Raw genomic sequence first — 22,119 nt, 5'->3', positions numbered from 1 at the left:
TGTGGTCCTCCAGGTGACATGGGGTCTGCAACCCCATCAACCTTAGCCAGTACAGCCAAGGGTAAGGAACACTGGAAGCTGCAGCTCAACAGCATTTGGACGTCTGCACTTCCCCCACTAAAATTTATCATTCTTAGGACAACCCGTTGAGCTAGTTAAGTGGACTACGCTTTTCGTTTTCATTCTTATTTTCGGAAAACATCCTTAAAACTGACCACTTTTAGAGGGGAGGGAGAAGGAGATAAGGAGGGAAAGGAGAGAACTATGACTGAATTAACAAGGCCGTGGTTGGACCCATTTCAGTAAATGCTCTGAACCCACATCAGGACCTATTCCGGTTTCTTGTTGTCCACCCTCTTGTGTGTGTCTGTGTCTGTGTGTGTGAGTGTGTGTGTGTGTTATTTCCACCACCTCCAACTAACTACGGATCTGGACTTCAAGCACATTTCAGATCATGTCCAGTGTAAGTAAACATTTTTAACACATGACCAAGTCTGCTGCCTCCATCTTGGGAGTTTAACAACCCATCCTGAAGCTTCGACATCGGGCCATGATGAATTTTGGGGTGTTTTGCCCTCTGCAGTGCCCAGTTTGAAGAAGGGTTCTAGCATAGGACCTTTACCAGTTTGTGATAAGTTATCAATGATAACTAATTCATCAATTTAATAATGGCATTTACTGCACCTTTGTTTGAGGAAGGAGAGGGTACAAAAAAAATTTTTTTTAGTATAAACTGAATCTTAAGATACCAATATAGTGGCAATGTGAAAAGAGCTGAAACTACTTATACAGATATTTTAGACATAGATAGGAGATTAAAGCCAAAACAAGATCTTATAAACCAGGGATTAGATGCATCGTGGTCTATAATGCAAATACAATCAAGATATGAAAGGGACTTAAAAATGTATGATTTTTATAAAGAACAGACAACTTTTGACCAAGTAATGTTAGCATCAGATGATAAACGAATTAGGAAAATACAGTGGTGCCTCGCATAGTGATTGCGCCGCATAGCGAAGAAATCGCTTTGTGATGCTGTTTTTGCGATCGCAAAAGCGATCGCTTTGCGATGGCCCCTATGGGGAAAATTCGCTTTGCGATGATTGCGGGGAAGTGATCATCGCAAAGCCCCCATTTTCGGCCAGCTGATTGGCGGTGCTTTGCAATGATCGTGGGGACCCGTGATCATTGCAAAGCCCCCATTTTTTGCACAGCTGATCGGTGGTTCCAAAATGGCCGCCCTATGTTTTGCCTCGCTTTAGAGGCACCGAAAATGGCTGCCGCAATGGAGGATTTTTGCTTAAGGTGAGTTTTGGAGCCCATAAGAACGCATTGAAGGGATTTCAATGCGTTTCTATGGGCTTTTTAAAATCACTTACCGACGAAATCGCTTAGCAGTGATTTTTGCTGTACGGATTAACATCACTAAGTGAGGCACCACTGTATATAAATTCCTTCTAAGCTGGAAAATGGAGGACGAACAGGTCAAAGAAACGATGGTTCAATGGGCACAAAATTTTGGATACAATATTGACTTTGAAAACTGGCAAGAGCTGTGGTGTAAAAACTATAAGATGACAATGGCAACATCCTATAAAGAGAATTTATATAAAATGTTTTATAGACGGCATTTATCTTCTGACAGATTGTCTAAGATGTATTCTAATAGGTCAAGTAAATGTTGGAAGTGTCATAAAAATCTGGAACCTATTATCACCTCTGGTGGACTTGTGATAAAGCAAAAGGTTTTTGGAGCAAAATACATACATGGCTTGTTAAAATAATTAAAAAGCATGTAGACTTTAGGCCAGAGCTCTTTCTGTTAGGTATAATACTAGAAAGTGATGATAAACAAAATGTATATTTAATACTGCATATTTTAACAGCCGCGAGGATTATATATGCACAGTACTGGAAAAAGGAAGGAACACCTACAAATCAAGAAATAATTAAAAAGATACTGGACTGCGCCGAAATGGACAGACTAACACTGAAAATCAAAGGAAAAGAAGATACAAAATATTATCAAACATGGGACTTGTTCTATCAATGGTTAGAAGGATGTTGTATAGATTAGGAGTGTAATGTGTATGGTAGTTGTTTTAACAAATGAATATAAGCTGTACTCAGGTGGCACGATGTTAAATCAACACGGATGGATTTTATATAATAAAACATGTTTAAAAAAAGAGCTGAAACTGACTGAGGGGAACATGAAATATCTATTAATTTTTTTGAGATTTTTCTGAAATAGAATCCAGAGAGAGAAGCGGGACAGCCATGGATAGGAAGGTGGTATAAAGAGAAAGGAAAAGAGCACTATTTATTTTTATGATTAATTCTTTATCTGTAGGCCTTTAGGAGAGCCAGTGTGGTAACTGAACTCAGGCAATTAGGGTTCAAAGCCCCATTCTGGAGGGTGGTAGGGTAGTGGTAGTCATCATAAATGACTCTTTAAATGTCAAAAAAAAAAATCCTTTTAGGACTGCCATACATGGGAAGCAGCCTGACAGCGCATAACGACAACAAAACCGTCCTTCCACGGGCACACCAAAATGGGCTTTTGTCGTGGCTTGCAAATAATACAGAAAAACGTTAAAGCTGGCTCAAAGAAAAAAAAAAACAACACAGGAAAGCAAAAGAAAGAAAATCTTTAAACACAACAGAAATAAAACAGGACCCCCCGCTGCCTATCTGCCTATCAGGCACTCACGCTGCCAGTATTCCAGCGTCTGATTAAAAACATTTCTATTCTCCTATGCACTCTGCAGTGTTCAGTTGAATTCATTTGTTTTTCTTGCTCTTGTTTGTTCATTCTCTCTGCTGGTGCTCTACTTTACAGGCTTTTCCTAAATTTTGGGATGATGTTAGCATTGGTTTTTTTAAAAATTATGTTTTTAAAGCCACTCTTCCCCCAGCTCAGGGATTTTGAGGTCCGGCAGACGACGGCTGTCGAGGCCCATCCTGGTTGGAAATGACGGGGCCTGAAAATCCTGTGCATTTGGAAGGCTGCAGGGTTTGCAAACATCTGCATTCAGCGACAACGTGTGAGGTGTCTTAAGAACCCATTTGGTCTAAGAGCAAGACAAGAAAACTTCAAAAGAAACAGTTCATTATTTATATAAGCACTAAAATGATGCTACACGCTACACAAAATAGTCTGGCTGCAGATGAATAATTGAAAGACAGTAGGGGGTGAGCCAAAAAAGAGAGAGGATTTGGGAGAGGGAAAGATTGAATTAAATGGGGAGGGGGCGAGGGTTGAAGGCTGCGGTGCCACACCTGGTAACCTGAGAGTAGGCCCTGATGGGATTCCATTTCTCCCAAAGGACAGAAGCACATACAGAGGGAGAAATCTCCACCCCGGGAGAACCATGCACCACTGAACTCAGCCTCAGGTGTGTTGGAATCTAAAACTGAAAGCCTGTGCGCAACGTTGCTTGTTTTCCTTTTCCCTCCTCCCCCCTACTTCCTTGCATGCCATGTCTTTTCCAAACATAAGCCAGAGATCAGGGACTGTCTTGCCTGCCTTTTTATTAACAGGTAAGCCACTCTGACGGTGCTTCCAGCTGAAGAGCAGGAGAGAAAACATTTTAAATATATACCATATTTTTCGCACCATAAGACACACTTTTTTCCCACAAAACAGGAGGGTGGAAAGTCTATGCGTCTTATGGAGCGAAGAAAACAGATTATATTCTCCTGTTTTCTTCTCCTAAAAATGGGTGCGTCTTATGGAAAGGTGCGTCTTATGGAGTGAAAAATACGGTAGATTCATCAGTAAATACAGTATGGGAAATGGCCACGCTGTTACGGGACTGAGAGGGGGTTTGGGAAGGGAGGAGTGCGATCCCGTTCCTTAACTGGTAGCAGTGGCTGGGACAACTGAGGCAGGTGAGCCTGTGATACTGGCCATGCAGGTTCTCCCAGTCTTCCTTGCCTGTCTTTCCCGGGTGTCGACGTCTCTTGGGTTTAGCGAGTGGACAGTTTTAGAGAGCAGTCAGCCTGTGGTACAGTGGAGTCAGGGCTCTTAGGGTTGAAGCCCTGGGACTTCCTAAGCAGCCAAGACTATGACATTGTCACCCACCCTACTCAGACCTTCCTATTCCCTCGATTGATTCCCCACAACCAGCAGGAGAAGAATACTGCTGGCAATCCATCCCTGTTCTAATGCAAATTATTTGCAAGGCACTTGTTTCTGAACGTGCAGTTAAGAGCCATTAACTTATAAAAGATCTGCTTCCCATTTGTTGCCATCCTGCAATTCTGGATGACCCAATTTCTGGATGATCCACGTGGCAGAACCTGCTATGGGAAGTATCATCGTGAACACCTGCACCTCTAAATTTACCCCGGCAGCCAACTAGAATGCAAGCATAGATCGTGACTGAGCACTGTGTGAATTATGACCATTATTACTATTGAAGAAGATATTTCTCTTTCCCTCTTCTACGATTGCAACAACCTGGTAAATTCAGGTGCTTCTGATTAAAAAAAAGAGTGGAGGGACTGGTTTTGATCCTCCTTCCTGGAGACATTTAATAAAAAGATCGCTAAACCGATCCAGGTTCAAAGCCCTGCTCAGCCATAAAGCTCGGTGGGTGGTCTTAGATACAATCCCTGTCTTCGAGCCTATCCCATCTCAGAAGGTTATGGAGAGGATAACAAGCCAGGTGTTTCCATGCAGTTGGGGTGGAAAGAACTGTCTATACTGTCTTGCGAAAACATGAAACATATGTATAATCAAAAAAAAGTTCCTAAAGGATTCATTAGGCATCCTTCAGTCTCGAAAGACTATGGTGATATGCTCTGTATGGAGGACTTGGAACAGCGTCTAGTGTGGCTGAAGAGGCCAATTCGAGAGTGACAATCTCTTCCACACTGGAGACAAATCCAATCTGTCCCCTGTCCAGCTCCCTGGTTTTGCTGCTTTCGTGACTGCCTCTTTGCCTTGGTCTGCTGGACAAGGGTCTCTTCAAATTGGGAGAGGCCATGATGCACTGCCTGCCTCCAGGCTGAACGCTCAGATGTCAGAGTTTCCCATCTGTTGAGGTCTATTCCTAAGGCCTTCAGATCCCGCTTGCAGATCCTGGTTGTCCTAAAGGACAACCACCTTTAAAAAAAAGAAAACCAGAATGACATGCTTCTTATTCTTTGCATTTCAAGCCATGACTGGGCTGGCTCATATCCCCTAACATCTCATCACAGTGAGACTGCTGAGATCGTCAGATCAACATGAGCAGGAGATTCTTAGTGGTCCTTTCAAAAGGCAGATGTCGTAACCATTCATTTCAGCGGTGTGGAACTCATGGTCCTCTAGATGTTCTGGAATTCTACTCCCAGAAGCTCCAGCCAGCAGGTCCAATGGCAAAGGATGACGGGAGTCATAGTCCAAAATATCTGGAGGGCCAGATGTTCCCTGCTCCGGATACATCCAAATCCTCCTCCACGTGAAACTTTTGAAGAAAACTAACACGTCTTGGAGAATATGCAAAGATGGAAGCTCAGCACTCTTTTATGTATTACTTTTCTATAGGCAGGGACTTTGCCCCTAAAAAACATTGGAATGTGCAATTTCTACACAGTATCTCCACTCCAGCCTTAGAGAAGTGCAGTTCCAGAATGCTGAAGCATGTGTTTTATAATGAGCGGAAAACACAGCTTCATCTTGGAAGGAGGATGCTTCTAGGCCCCACATTGCACTGCGGAGCTTGGTAATTGGTCTACGGTGAAATTTCCTTCTGCTTCCATCTGTCCCCCAGCAACAACACCCCACCCCATCACCAACATGCTCTCGCCACTGCCAAGACATACCTCCACTTGCTGGCAGATCTGTATCAGTTTGGCCATCTGGTTTTCTAGCTCGCTGTTGCGCTTAACCAGGTTGGTGAGGTTCATCTCCAGAGTTTGCTGCAGCACGGGAAGGGGGAAGGAGGCGAAAAGAAAAAATGAAAAAAGAAGAGTTAAACCACAGAAACCCAGATCAGCAACATAGGGGCCCAAGCCTCTTCAAAGTAGGGTACAAAAATTTGAACCGGCTAACCAGCTCCCAGGACCGACACTTATACCATAGAGCACTGGTTCTTAACCTTGGGTTACTCAGGAGTTTTGGACTGCAACTCCCAGAAGCCTTCACCACCAGCTGTGCTGACTGGGGTTTCTGGGAGCTGCAGTTCAAAAGCATCCGAGTAACAAAGGTTAAGAACCACTGCCATAGAGCTAAATGGAAAAAATGGTTTTGTAGCCATTCTAAAGAACAAGCAAGAGGACTTTTATCCCTTGGGCATGGCACCATATTTTCATATAAATATGTTTTTTTTTAAAATGTATGTTTCTTCTGAGTTGCAGATTTCCCTGTCGTCGGTTGAGCTCCTGCAGCATGATGTACAAGAATGTTCACAAACACACTAACTTCCAAGCTGTCAAGAGACTTGGCTTTATACGTGAACCTTGTATTCTATGAGGGGAAAAGAAGAATAAAACCTGGTATGAGAGGAAACTAAAATTTCAGACCTGGAGAACATAAAAAGAACCATGATGGATCAGACCAAGGCCTATATTGTCTAGCCTTTTGTTTTCTAATCAGTTATCACAGGTGGGCCAATGTGGGTCATACGATTCTCCTGCTTGTGGTGTCCTGTAACACAGTGGTCCCCAACCTTGGGCCTCCAGATGTTCTTGGACTTCAACTCCCAGAAATCCTGGCCAGCAGAGGTGGTGGTGAAGGCTTCTGGGAGCTGTAGTCCAAGAACATCTGGAGGCCCAAGGTTGGGGACCACTGCGCCTCTTCTAAAGTTACATCATCTGGCACCAAATGCCACAATTTAAGTATACCTGCACTGTCCGAAAAAAATGCTTCCACTTATCTATCCTAAATCTTTTTCCATTTGGCTTCAGTGGATGACGTAGGGTTCCTGCATTATAAGAGACTCCCGTTGACTTTCCCTAAACAGCATGCTTAATTTTATATGTCTTTATCATATCTTGGCTCAATAGTTTAGTGCTTTCGGCCTCTAGCTGTAGAGCCAGAAGTTGGGAGTTTGGCTCTCCACTTGTGCCTCCTGGGAGAAGAGCCAGCCTGGGTGGCCTTGGGCCAGCTGCACATTCCCAAGGTTGCCTCTAGAAGAGGGGAATGGGAAACCACTTCTGAGTAATTTCTACCTGAAAAACCCTGGAAAAGGTCACCATAAACCAGAATGGACTTTAGTTAGGTAGCCATCTGGCTAAACTGATGCTATCATAGTTTGGGCACACTTTGGAAGAAAATACTCATGAGAAAAGACAGTATTACTAGGGAAAGTAGAGGAAGTAGGAAAAGAAAGAATGTGAGATGAACCGACTTGATAAAAGAAGCCATGACCACACATTTGCAAGATCTAAGCAGGTTCTGTTAATGACAGCAACTTCTGCACGTCACTAATTCAAGGGGAAGCAAGCTGACAGCATATTGCAACACCATGTCTCTCTTTAATTGTCTCTTTTCCTAATCCAAATAGCCTAAAATTTGTAGCCTTTCACTGATGTTGAAGTCATTTACCGTATTTTTCGCACCATAAGACGCACTTTTCCCCCACAAAACAGGGGGGTGGAAAGTCTGTGCGTCTTATGGAGCGAAGAAAACAGATTATATTTTCCTGTTTTCTTCTCCTAAAAAATTGGTGCATCTTATGGAAAGGTGCGTCTTATGGTGCAAAAAATACGGTAGTTACCCCTTTCTGCATTTCCCTCAACTCCACAATATCCATTGGCCAGTGCCTAGGGGGAGAGCGGGCCAGAAAACCTAAGGATTTTATGAGGTCAGAGTGAAGTCAGAGAAGAAACTAACCATTGGATGCAGGACTGCAATATTTGCTGTCACTCGTAGGACATTTCATATACTGGAGAAAGGAGGGACAATCTGCAGCAGCCTGAATCTAAATCCATATTACAAATGCATTTATTTATTTAAAATATTTTTACCCCACCTTTCTCCTTAGAAGGACCCAAGGCGGCTATCTACTCCCCTAGTATAAATGTTTTCTACTGGGGGAGAAAAATGCCTATAGTTCTAGGCATCCCGTCTGACACATATCACAATCAGAAAGATTGAAAGCCAAAGGCAGGAGAACTTGGGAGTTCATTAACTTATCCAACTGTGCTTCCCAATGTTTAACTAAGGGATTATATGTGGTTCTATTGCTACAAGAAATAATTGTCTCCCGTCTCTTGCTGAAGAAATTGCTTTGCATTCATGCTTTGTTGCACCATAAATATTCACATGATGAGTTTTATTCTCATTTGCCCCCCAGCTCCCAGAAACGTGGTCTTTGTATCCCATACATTCAGGGATGTATATACGGCATGCTAAAAAAACAAAATGAATAAATGCTTTTCCAAGGCAAAACATTCACCTTGTTAGCTTGATTTATCTTCCACTAAACCAATTTGGGCAATGTTGGCCTTCTGCAAATTCAGGATTTCATTCCCCTGCCAAGTTCCAGGAAGCACAAGTTATTTGTGACTGTCAAAAGACAGCCTGTAAAACATAAACAATTTGTGTTTATGGAGGCAGGAGGGAAGAGTTTACAAAACTTTTGTATTTCTTTTGTGCTCCCTCTTTCATTTAACCTTTCGGTGGCTTTTTTAAAAAAATTTCACCCCTTTTCTGTGAAATCACCTGAGAATTTTTTGAAAACCTGATATTGTCACAAGGGCTGTCAGCAGCCAATTAGAATGTATGGAAGGAGCAGGAATTCTGAACCTGTGCTAGGATGCAGAACCCCGATGAGGAGTGTCCTTTGCTTCAGTCACTCCTTGTGGAACTGCTGCGTGCTGAGTTCCTAGTGCTCTCCATCTTGCACTGCTGCCTGCTTGCCTGCCTGCTGTGTCTCCATCTTGGATTCCTTCCCTTTTAGCCTCCCCCCCCCCGATTTTTAGGAGGAACACAAAAGCTCCCCTGCCCCATTTAATTAGGAAATGCAGGAGGCTAGGGACCAGGTTAACCAGAGACCTTTGGGTCGTGTGGGTGGCATATAAGTTAAATAAAATAAAATAAAATAAATAAACTCAAGGAATCTAAATAATTTCCCATGGATTTAAAGAAAAAAAAAAGCAGATACTTCTCCAAAGGTGTTCAGCGCTCTTATTAACATAGAAAAATAACAATAACCCACATAATACTGAATCTAACAGAACACTCACCACCATCAGAAGTCTGTAACATTATGCATATTATGATCTGGAACAAAGTTTGGAAGTAATTACTTCCATGCAATATAGTAACAGGTACCTTTAACCAGGTACTTTAGGATAACTACTGTAGTTATGTTACTAAAATTACTTTTTAGGCACAAAATGAACAGCTTAATTATTTATATGTAACGAGTAATAAGCAGCTAATTTCAAAATTACTTTTAAAAGCATTTAAGCAGAAATTTATTTGTTTTCATGGCACTTATCAATCCTAAGTGGCAAAGAAGTATTCTTTATTTTTTGCCTTATGAACTTTTAGTGTTCTAAATAGCTGGCTGGATAGCTCAGTGTATATCTGGCTGCAGAGAAAGAGGTTGTATGTTTGATTTGCAACTGTGCCTCATTTGAGTAGAGTTAGCCTATGTGGCCCTGGGCAAGCTGCACACTCCCAGGATGCCCCCAGAAGAAGGAAATAGTAAACTATTTCTGAGTATATTCTACCTGGGAAACGCTGAAACAGGTTGCCGTAAGTCAAAATTGACTTGATGGCAGATGATGATGATGATTTTTTTAAATATGTGCAAGGTACACTATTATAATTGACCACTAGAGGAAGCTGGAGAGTATTTCTCTCCTATTGCATGAATAATGATACTTTAATACACAGTAATGCACAACGGAACAGACTGTGTGACTGAAGCAGCAATTACAATAATGGAAACCTGCCTGCTGAGAAATAATGACTAATACAGTGGCTGAAATCTTCTTGCTTAGTGTATTAAGTCGCAGCTGAATCAGTGGGGAATCTGGTGAGTCTGTAAATTCCACTAATTCAACGAGGTTGCTCTAGTTGCAAGTTACTACACTATGCGACAGGATATCAGCCATCAAATTTCTTTTAAGCTGTAATGTTCAGTGGTATGATTTCGATCTACCTATGGATCTTGTGATGGTCTGAAATACATATACAAAGATGTGTGGCTTGTAACTGCTAAACAACAGCACCGGCAAAATGGCACCCCATTCCTCTGCCAGCTGGTGAAACAAGGAAGGTGTATGGAGAGGAGTGTGCGTGGATTTTTCTATGAAAAACGTTCATATCTGAAAATAAAAATTCGGTCAGTGCTTTATGCTCAAACCAACTCTTTCATTAATTCTACAAGATGCAAGATGACATTTTGCTTCTGATGGATGGTCCTTGAGGTATAAAGCAGAACCCGGAAGTGTGAAGTTAAGACTACTAGAGTTTTATTTGATACTACAGACTAGAGAACTTAGATATTGTCAACTTCTTTCTAATTTACACTGTTTTCATTTTAAGTAGATCAACAGAAAGTTGTTTGGAACCCATTTTAATAATGTACAGTTTTTTTTCCCAACATCTTTTTAATTTCGGCTTTGCTACTTCAATCGTTCTCCGTAAATGATCCTCTCTATTAAATATTTCAGAGCCTGTTGCAAACCTTTGACACACCCATCCTATATGTCCCTCACTCATGTACACTGACAACACACACACTAAGAGAGATAATCAAATGTACAGAAAAGGGGAGAAGAAGGGAAAGGCAAAGATAAAAGAAAAAAAACAATGGGGAAACACCATTAAATGGCTGCCAATATTTCTGCAGTGTGTCATTCTAATCTTATTTCAGCAACATATGATTGACTGACACAATAAAACTAATTTTTTAAAGTGAAAAGACAACATTTATCATAACCCCTCAAAATCTGACATCACCAGGTCCATATCTCTTATATTCATTATTCCTAATCCCCTTCCCCCAAGTTGGTCTTCGCTAGCTGGATAGCTCAATGGTTCAGATATCTGGTTGCAGAAGCAGAGGTTAGGAGTTTGATTCCCCCACTGTGCCTCCAGGGAGAAGAGCCAGCCTGTGCAGCCTTGGGCAAGCTGTAAAGTCTCAGGGCATCCCCTGGAGAAGGGGAAGATAAACCCCTTCTGAGGACTCTCTGCCTAGAAAACCCTAAAAAGGTTGCTATCTGTTGGAATCAACTTGAAGGTATACCGTTAATTAATTAACCTGGTTTTGCTTCTCTAATGAACAGTTTGTAGTTTCAGCGTTTATGAAATAAGGTGCAAAACAGCTTGGCACAAAAAGAACCCACTTGAAACAATTTAAGATATCTCTGGACACAAGGTGGATGAGTATTTCTGGCTATCAATAATTAAAATGACACCACATTTCCATTAAGAAGAATTGCATCAGCCCACTCTGGGGGGGGGGAAGCATTTTACGCAAACCACTTGCAACTTGTTGCAGAACATGTTGTGAAAATGATCTCCTGTTAATACTGCAATGTCCAGAGGCACAGAAAAATTCCCTGAACACAATTCTCTCTCTCTCTCTCTCTCTCTCTCTGTGTGTGTGTGAGAGAGAGAGAGAGAGAAAGAGAGAGAGAGAGAACAGGCAGGAAGGGGCGGCTAATGGTCAAGGAGTGTGTTATCTATCCTGTTGGGTATTTATGCACATCCAGGATGAATCCCGGATGTTGTCACAACTCATTGGCCAGGTGATGTTTGCAGCCTGGTCAAGTGCCTGATAATGCACCCAGCACCCTGTCAATTAGCAACAATGAACTGCAACAACTTCTGTGATTCTCATTAGTGTGAATAGGATTTGGGACACTTGTTTTGCAAAAGCCTGTCCTGGTAGATGTGACTTTCCACTTGAACTGATTTCTTGATATACACCAACACAGCTGCTTGCATTCTGGTCTCTCCTCAATGGTGTAGTTGTGCATCTGTCAAGATGAGGGCTTGCACATCCACATTACCATTACATCATTGCTTTCGGAAGGAAGGCAGTGAAAATATCAGCACTTAGTAACTTAAATGACTTCATTGTTACTTGGCAATGTTTAACAAAGTTCATTTGTTTAAAATAGCACTCCCCAATTTGTTGCCAGAGGATGATGGGAGTTGTAGTCTGATGCACAACCTGGACAGCACCAATTTGGGGAAAGTGGCTTTTAAACATGTCTCATGCAAGCAAAAATGTACACTGAATGTTTGTTTGATTTTTGCTGAGTTCAATCTGCTACTGTAAACTAACCAATATTGATCTTGCTCTTTTTTAAGCCAGCTGGTTGAAGTCCTTTGCTATCGTGTTCTTTTAACAGCTCAATGCTATTAGGAGCATAATTTGACTAAGAACACTGAACATTTCACTTGCTAATTATCTCTCTCATCGCCAGCTTGGCAGCTCTGAAGTTTCAGCTTTGAAACGGGAACAGATCTTCTTTAAAGTTCTAATGCAGCTAATGAAGGAAAATTAGCAGGGAGAATTCTCCAAGAGGCAAGATACCAGACACACAAAATTTTGCAAGATGGCTCTGTGAAGAACCTGCTTTTCTTCCCAGATGATTTAATGCATGTTTCTGTTTGTAAAACTGTCTGTTTTATGCTGAATGTCAATTCACAGAGCGCCAACAGCCATTTAAACGAACGACACTCCTCTGAGTTGATTTGAGGCTCAGAAAGAAATGAAAAATGAACAACGAATCTCCCACTGCCTGGAGCTCATAGATAATACTGGAACTGATGAACTAATAGTCTAACTTGGTAAAAGGTAGCATTCTACGATGACTGAAGTTACAAGAACATTGTTTCTTCTGCCTCAAATCTAGGGGCACAATGGTCCAATTCGCTTCCAGCGTGTGTCAGTTTCAACTAAGTTTGTTATGCCCCATTTTTACATTATTGTACACTTAAAAAACCTGCATAAAGCTTGTAGGTAAATATTATTTTAATTACGTTTTCTCTTAAACATGCTTGCCCTTTTAAAGCTTCTTATATTTTCTCAAAGAATGTGCATTTACAAACGTATTTTATCCACATATGTATGCATTTTAAATATGCATTTAAAGATTTTTGGAGTGGGTGGATGGATGTGTGCATGCATGAACATGTCTCTGAGCCAAATGCATTGCAACGTTTGAAGAAATGTGAAACCCAAAGGTAATTATATTTTTTATCTGCACATCAGTCAGAGAGAGGTAAGAAGAGGTCAGCTTGCATTGCAATTCACAAACACTGAATTCCATTAGCCCTCCCAATCTGAATGATCAATAGCTGTTCTTTTACTGCTTTTTGTCCTTTTTCCAGGTGCTTCTTTTTTTTGTAACATTAAAAACCGGAGGGGGGGGAGAGAGATAGAGAGTTCCAGACTCTCTAATAACAAGAATCAACTTTTAGTTCTTAAAATATGATCCCTGTTCTCTTGATTGCAGATAAAAGCTCAAATGCATGGTTCCAGTACCAAGCCCCCCAAGGCAAAAAAGAAAGGGGGGAAAAGGCCGATATCTTTCTCTGAAATCTCATTACTTTGGGCAGGGCGTGGGAGTCTGCCTGAGGGTTTTTCAGCATTCAGAACCGATAGTAGCAAGAGACTCCTCTACATGCTCAGGGGAGGCAAAGAGATGAGGAAAAACACACTGAAATCCTTGAGACTACACTCAAGATGTTAAAAAAGAGAGAAAGAGCTACAGCACCCGAGCTAGGGCTAAATATTATTCTAAAGCTCTCCAGTGGGCTGACTATTAATCCATTTTCAGGCTCAGTTCAATCCGCTGAAAATTGCTTTTCAAGATCTAAACCAGTGCTGAGAAATCTGACCTTCTAGATCAGTGGTTCCCAACCTTGGGCCTCCAGATGTTCTTGGACTGCAACTCCCAGAAGCCTTCACCAATACCTGGGCTGGCAAGGATTTCTGGGAGTTGTGCTCCAAGTACAAGTGGGGACCCCAGTTGGGAGTCACAGCTGCTTAATCAGACCCAGGCAGCATGGCCAAAAGACAAGATTAACAGAAATCACAGTCCAACAACATCTGGAGGAGGAGTTCCCCATCAGGACCCCAAACACTTTGGGGGAGGTCGTACCTAAAGAAGACTTGGTACAAAGTCCTCTACAACAGTGGTCCCCAAACTTGGGCCTCCAGATGTTCTTGGACTACAACTCCCAGAAGCCTTCACTACCACCTCTGCTGGCCAGAGTTTGTGGAAGTCCAAGAACATCTGGAGGCCCAAGGTTGGGGGCCACTGCTCTACAACTGCCACCATCCATAGCATCAAAACTGCTTGGGGGAAAAGTATCTCTTTGAAGAAATATGTTGGAAAGTGCATTCGCCAAAATATGTGGACTTATGTGCTCCAACAACTGGAATCAAATTGTAGGTTTCCATTTAATCCCAGCAAGATGGGTAAATACAATCCCAGCTGACCAGTATAAATGAAACTGCAAGCTATAGTTTCCTACAAAGAAAGTAGAGTAGAGAAGTCGATCAATGCTGGATCAGAACAATGACCTACTCAGTCCAGCATTCTATTCTTCTTGTGACCCACCAAATGTCTATAGGAAATCTACAAGTACAGCACCAGTTTCTCAGCAACTGGTGTTCAGAGGAAGACAGCCCTTAAGTGCGTGCGCACCCCAGGAATCCTCAGAGACTCATGATATGCCCCATAATTCAGCCCCAACTTTCTCTTTAGGTGCAGTTGATCATGGAATGTTAAGAGTGCTTTTACCAGCATCTGCTCGTTTTACACCACTTTCAACTATCACAGCTCTATCCTACAGGATAGCTAAGTATCTCAGCATACTATAACCCCTAGCATTGTGCAGAACAGAACTAGGGTAGTTAAATGGCATTAACCTGCTCTAAGTAAGTAGTGTGAAGGCATTTATAGCTGAAAGCAATGCAAATTTTAATAGGCATTTCTATGAAGATTATCAGCTCCTAACAATCTATGGATCCATCTAGAACACTGCTTACCAACCTAGGATCCACAGATGTTTTTGGGACTGCGACCCCCAGAAATCCTGGCCAGCACAGCTAGGGGTGAAGGTTTCTGGGAGTTTTTGTCCAACAACATCTGGGGCCTATTGATCTAGTGTTCTGAGCCACTCCAAGAATATGTATCAGTCTTTGCCACTTATGAAGAAGGTCAGCATCTGCACAAGGATACTGTCTACATTTCAAGCAGTAGACTAAAAAAAAAAAAAAAAGAGGTCGACATTAACAAGCTGCCAGGAACAGAAGTGGCAGTGGTTAAAGAGACATGCCAAAGCTAATATGGACAAGGTTCCAAGGGGGCTCACAGAGCCATTTCTGCAACATCTCTGACTTTAATAAATGCAGTGGCACAGTCCATGCGGCACTCCAGTAAGCAAGACCGATTATTTCACAGAAGCAGCCCCTCAATAAATCTCTGACTCATAATTTAAAGAGGAGAAGGCTTCATGGGTCATCCTAAAACCCATTAGAAAAAGGCTAAATGCACAAAAAATCAAAAGGGGAATGCGACAAGGAAACCAAACGTATTGTCTCCTCTTCATGCCTATCCACGCACCAAGGTTGCACCAAGTTGTAAAATGTGTAGACAAATTAAAACAAATATAGGTTTTGGGTTGGGTTTTTTAAGGGGGGGATGCATAATGTATTCTGCATCTTGTTTATAGGGAGCATGTGAGAGCTTTGCAGAATATTAAATCGCCTCCAGTTGGCATTCAAAATTCTCCCTTTATACTGAAACATGGGGATCAAGGGAAATCTCTTGGAGTTTCTGGCTGTAGCATTTCCTAGCCTTGCCTAGGCAGTCCTTTGCATTCTCTATGGTCTCCCATCTAAGCCCAAATCAAGCCTGACCCTGCTTAGCTTCTGAAACCAGATGTGATATATACTCAGGGTGGCATGATAGCTCAGCATACTCAAGTGAATGATTCTGAATTTATACACCACTTTATTCTCGTCCCAGAAACCCTGGTATCAAGGAGATCCCAAGTCCTTCTCCTTTTATCCAAGCACTGAACATTCGCCCATCACCGCCCCTTGCAAACACTTGTGTGCCTCATCATATCAACAAAGCACCATTAGATTTAAATTGATTTTAATAAGACAGACAAGGAGCCAGAGGCCAACACATTCAGCAGAATAGCATCATCATATGGAGAACCTCATTGGGCTATTGGCTAATTAGCAGGTATTGGATTTACAATCCCATTAGTGCTTACCACACTGTTTCTGCCTTACAGTTAGCCAACATTTCCATAAGTCATCCTATTAAAAGAGTGAAAGACAGATGGGGGAAAAACACATGCCCTTTGCTGATTCTTGGGAGAAATAACACAAGCCAGCAGAGCAGAGAGAGCACATCGTCTCACCGGCCACAGTGGCTGGCCTCCTAAACCCCAACTATGCACCAGGAAAAATTTCCCTATACAATACTGAAGTCTGAAAAAGAATCAGTTCCGTAAGTGCCATGATCTGAGGGTCTTGGGTGGCGGAAGCCATGGCACGGAGTGGTAACGCTGTGGAAGGCATCAACTGCACAATCATGGAAGTGGCCATTGATGAGATTGGCTGCTGAGTGACTGATCCTGAGGCAGGCAGTCTTAAGTGTCAGAGGCTGAAGCTATATCGTCCGCAGAGGAGAGGCAGAATGGACTGTGGGTCATTGGGCGGCTACATGAAACCATGGTGGGTTTTGTAATGGTTGGAAGAGTCCTGGAGTTCAAAACTGTCTCTTCCTGATATGATTTACATATCAGGAAGATGTGCTGACGGAGCCCTTGGGATGGTGCCACCATCCCAAGGGCTCCCTCAACACATCTTCCTGATATGTAAACAGTGCCCCTCTGTGTTGCAAAATTGGTACCGTTATTTGGAATATCAAGGGGGATGTATGAGGAAGACCAGGATCCACAACTGTGGTGTGAATCTGCACGGCCATGTTCCCAAGAGGAGTATTTGGCAGGAGATCACCTCGTGTAGTAAGAACTAGGAGACAATTCTCTTAAGACTTGATTTTGATCTGGACTAGCACTGAGGTGAGAGAACAGAGGGCCACTACAACCTTTCCTCCTGAGGCCTTGATGGCAACGTGCCTGGTGCCAATATGAATCCTCTTGTGGTAAGCAGGATGATTCCTCGGCAATCTCACCTTCAAAATCAGAAAAACTGCCTTGGGTTCATTAAGCCTGGCTATTTAAGGTACCTATATACTCGAGTATAAGCCAACCTGAATATAAGCCGAGGCACCCAATTTTACCAGAAAAAAACTAGGAAAACTTATTGACTTGAGTATAAGCTGAGGGTGGAAAATGCAGCAGCTACTGGTAAATTTCAAAAATAAAAATAGATACCAATAAAATTACATTAATTGAGGCATCAGGAGATTAAATGTTTTTGAAGATACTGCCCTTCTGAGCTGCAAGACACACTTCACTGCCTGCGGAGGGAGGACTCATCCGCACTACAGGAGAGAACATGTAATTTTGACACTGACTCGAGTATAAGCTAAGGGGGTGATTTTTCAGCAAAAAAAAATGGTGCCGAAAAACTAGGCTTATACTCGAGTATATACAGTAAGTTTGGATGCTTATTACGTCTCCTGGTTTGGAAGTGGAAAGCTCCTTGCTTCCAGCATTTCCATTTTTGGGGGATGAAGGCAAGACTATGCCAGCAAGACTAGGTGCGGTGCTTTGTCCCAAATACAGTGACCACGTAGGTTATGCGGCTCTAAGGGGGATTTTAACCTCACCTACATTGCATTTTAAATAAAGGCTGTGCAAACTAAGTCATCCTCTTCGACCTTATTTCCCTTGGTCTCTCCTCCACCCTCCCCAGCTCAGCCCAGTTTTCAATGTACGGCTGTGCATTGGTTGTTTCCACCCACTCAAATTACCAGGGGAGAAAATGATATACTGATCTTGGCTCCATCAGAGCTTCGCAGGAGGAGGGGTCATTCTGATGTGCCCTTATTTGCATCCCCATCCCACCCTGCCAAGATTCCCAAACGGCTCAGAAGAAAGTCAAACATGGAGAAAGTACAGTGGCAATCATCTTGCCTCTTTCCTAGTTAAAAGCTTAATGCGGGGCAACAGGTTGCTGCTTGGCTGCGTGACTGGTGCTGTGTGCGAAGCACACACAAAACACAAAAACTGGGTGACAGCTTAAAATGCAAGGAAAGAACAAGATGGACGAGCCTCATGACAAACCCCTCTGTTTGGATGATCGCTCCTAAACAGCTGCTTGCAACATGCAAAGCACACAAAGCAGTACAAAGGTAACACAAAAAAGAAAGAAAAAAGGGGGGAGTGACCACCAGTTTTTCTGACACTATGGACTAAACCCAGCCTCAGTCTCAAGTACAGTACAGTGGTGCCTCGTTAGACAGTTACCCCGCATGACAGTTTTTTCGATAGACATTGACTTTTTGCAATTGCTATAGCAAAAAGTTTTCGCAAAACAGTGATTCCTATGGGGGAATTTCGCTGGACAATGTTTGGTCCCTGCTTCGCAAACCGATTTTTGCTAGACGATGATTTTGATAGCTCCCTCCGCGCTTGCAAAACGGGTGTTTTTGGGACCTAAGCTTCACAAGACAGCGATTCAAACAGCTGATTGGCAGTTCACGAAGCGGCTTTCCTATGGCCAATCTTTGCTAGACAACGACAATTCTTCCCCATTGGAACGCATTAAACAATTTTCAATGCATTCCAATGGGGAAATGCTTTTCGCTAGACAATGATTTTGCTAAACAGCAATTTCAGTGGAATGGATTATCATCATCTAGCGAGGCACTACGGTATATTCTCAGAGGAATCAATGGAACTTAGATTAATTTGGCTCAGAAGTCCTATTCATTTCAATGGGCCTGGTCTACTGCTCTACCTGACTAGCTGCATTAAGCCTTATATATGCAACTACTGTATAAGAAAGAACCACCCTCCCACTTCTGCTCCTCTCCATGCTGAGCCCCTGCCCCAGTATGAAACTATGCAACATGCAGAAACTCAACAGCAATCAATGAAACATGAAAAGAAGAATGATGGATCAAAGATCTGTCCATGCTCTGTTCTGACAACAGCTCAAGGAAGCATGAAGGCAACAGGATCCTCCTGCTCCTGCTCCCCAGCAAATGGAAATCAGAGGTGCAACTATCTATGATATTGGAGGTAATACATACGCACCATGGCCAGAATCCTATCAGTTGTGTCCACAAGCATCATGCAAATGGTGCAACTCTGAAGGTGAATTACTGTTAAGTTACAAAGTCTGTGTAGATGGATCTGCTTTTTGATGAGTCACATAGCTCAGCACGCAATGAACAATGATCTATGCTGACTTTGTAACTTAGAGCAAATTCATCGCCAGAAGTACATTACGCGTTACGCTGTAGTCAAATGACATCAAGGTTTTGGCTCATCACTCACAGGCATTGATAGTCGTTTTTTATGAGTCTAATCCTTGAAAGCCATCCAAGTTGGTGGCCATCTCTATCTTTTACAATCCTGGAAGTCCATTAAAAAATAAAACAAACAGGAAGAGTCTTATGGCCCCCTTAAAGACTAACAAATTTTATATGTCACACACTTTTTTGTGTTAGCCTTTAAATGGCCCAAGACCTTTTGTTTTGTTTTTGTTTTTGTAATGCAAACAAAACAATGGAGGTCCACAGTTTCACTAAATACTCAGTCCTGTGTTAATAAGAACCTCTTGTTTAAGCAGCTTCACTTTCAAACAAGGCATGTTTGGCTCCCTTGTGCTCACGTTCCCAGAAACTGCATGTTTCGAAGCCAAATTGCCGTCTTGGAAGCCCAGTTCAGCTTCAAAACAAGATGAGCGCTCTCCGAGTGCCTTGTTTGAAAATGAAAATTCTTGTTTCAAAGCAGCGTCATTCTCCCCACTGAATAGTGTGCTAAGGCGGGGGTGATATAAGTTGCCAACCCCTAATTTAAACACTGGGGGAATTCACCCAGGTCAGAGGGTGCTCCTGCCATGGTTACACAGAGGACGTGAATAGATGCTTTTCTTCAATAAGCAGTCTCATCAATGGGATGCTGAGAGGGCCTATTTGCTATTAAATAAATTAGACAATCTTTGCTTGCCTGGAATATGATCGATTGATTGTCCGTCTTAAAGCTGGCAGCTCTCCTGGGTTTCAGTATTTGATACACTGACTGGTTGACTCCATCATTTTATTTGTGCAGAAATGCTCTACCAGGAAAGTCGAAATGGGAAAGTAGAGCTCGGGGCATAAGACATCCACTGCATGCAGAAGATTCTGGGTTTGGTCCTCAACACCTCCAGTTCAAATAGCTGGAAAGATGAAAGACTTCTGCCTGAAATCTGGGGAACCTGCTGGCGGGCAAAGAAGACAAAGGGGAAAGTGCAGCCTTCCAGATATTGTTGGGCTGCAACCTCAGCAGGCTTGACTATACTGTACTGACAAGGGCTAAGGGGAGCTATATCAGCCCAGCATCTGCAGGGTTCCTTTGGCCCACACATAGACTAGATGGTGCTGGGCCAGACAGAGAGCTGGTATGAGCCACCTTCCTATCTCTGTATGAGAAAATCCAGACACATGGGTGTCTGGCTTTTCCAAAAAGTCAACAACACAGCTTGACTCCCCATTCAAGTTTCTCTTACACACCAATCTTGTCAACACATTATCTCCCCCCATATATTTCCTAATATCGAAGGCAGGGCTAGGGAACCTGTGGCCCTTCAAATGTTACTGGACTACAAACACCATCATCCCTGCTGCACTGCGCATCTTCAGTGGAGCTGATGGGAGTTGGAGACTAACTAAAGGACACAACTGTGTTCTTCCCATTTCACAGACGGAAGCTGATGGGCCTGGCAATATAATCTTAAATCGACACTGTCAACTGGACACCTAGAGCTTTGTCCTTAACAAAGAAATGGTTGGGGGGGGGGGCGGTTTGCCACTGCTGATACGTCAGAATCCGATTTACCTTAGGACAGAAACAGGCTGCCTACCTTAGCCAAAATATGGGGGCTGGCCCCAAGTCCAGCAATAGCTGTGGGGAGTGGCTAGATTTCTCACTGCAAAGCCAAGCATGATGCCATAAGAAGAGCTGGAGAAACACGCGAGTGCCAAGAAATGCGGTAATTCCAGCTGCATTTCGTGAGGTGGTTTTGGTCTCGTTTGAGCGAAATATGTCAAAGACGTTTTCCAGCCATGCTGCAAGGAATGGGGTTTGGGACTGCACTCCCAAGAGGACTTTCAAAACCTGAGTCTCTTACAGAGATTTTGCATCAATTTTTGGACTCCTGTCTACAGTGTCTCTGCAGGTCCTTACCCTGATGAAGTGGAATTCCTCCATAAAAGCTTGCATTTTGATTTTTTTTAGTGTTCCAAATTCCAATAAAAGATATCATCACAAGTTTCGTAAGGCAGCAAAGATCACTGAAACAAGAAATTGCTTCAGTTTGATGGCACACTACTGTACATGCCTTTTTTTTTTCCCCAACTCAGCCAGACCCATAACTCTGCCAGGCCTTTTGTGGACAGATTAATTAACGCTTCCAAAGCGCATGGTAGCAAATGAACAGATTTACACCTCAGAGGAACAAGAGCTGGAAACAGCCACAGGCAGTGCCCCAAGTCCCTTAGCCTCTCTCTGGAAGCCTCATCTTTGTACGAAGACCTGATGCGTGGCCAGCTAGATATTCTACTTTCAAGTAAGCAAGCATAAAGGCAGACAAAGAGGCCATTTAATCCTTCCTCCTGCTTCAAGGCCTGCCGAAATGATCAAAAGGCAGCTGTGAACCAAAATAAATTTTTTAAAAAGAGACAACTCGGCTGTAGGCGGCTGCCCTGCCTTTTCCACCTCTGAATGTTACAAGTAAACAGAACAATGCCAGCTAAAATCCACTTTGGCCAAATCCCGGCTGCACATTTGCCCGACAACTTAGCCCAAGGACCTGGGCTAAGCACCTGGAAAAGAGGAGCACCGCTTCCTCTCCGCAGCTGCACCCCCTTGGCAGTAAATGAAGTATCCTGGGCACAGGATTTCATCAATCAGCTGGAGAGAAAGGAGAGAGCCAAGGCCTGCCTGGTTGGCTACAGCACATAGGGACCAATTAGATGTCTCTTCAAGTCTGCTCATGCTTTGGTTTA

At 42.8% G+C, this 22,119-nt stretch overlaps 1 protein-coding gene across 1 annotated transcript in view; it reads right to left on the bottom strand.

The window, feature by feature from the left end:
- The window catches only part of MID2 (midline 2), a 203,299-nt gene that overhangs the window by 53,604 nt on the left and 127,576 nt on the right, over positions 1-22,119 (bottom strand). Inside the window, exon 3 of the mRNA XM_072981397.2 lies at positions 5,818-5,913. Coding sequence (XP_072837498.2) covers positions 5,818-5,913 — 96 coding nt within the window. The remainder of the gene's footprint in view (positions 1-5,817; positions 5,914-22,119) is intronic.

The sequence above is a fragment of the Pogona vitticeps genome, chromosome 11, assembly GCF_051106095.1.
Source record: "Pogona vitticeps strain Pit_001003342236 chromosome 11, PviZW2.1, whole genome shotgun sequence".
Lineage (NCBI taxonomy): Eukaryota > Metazoa > Chordata > Lepidosauria > Squamata > Agamidae > Pogona > Pogona vitticeps.
Note: the sequence above shows the minus strand (reverse complement) of the source record. Positions and strands in the feature narration are given on the sequence as shown.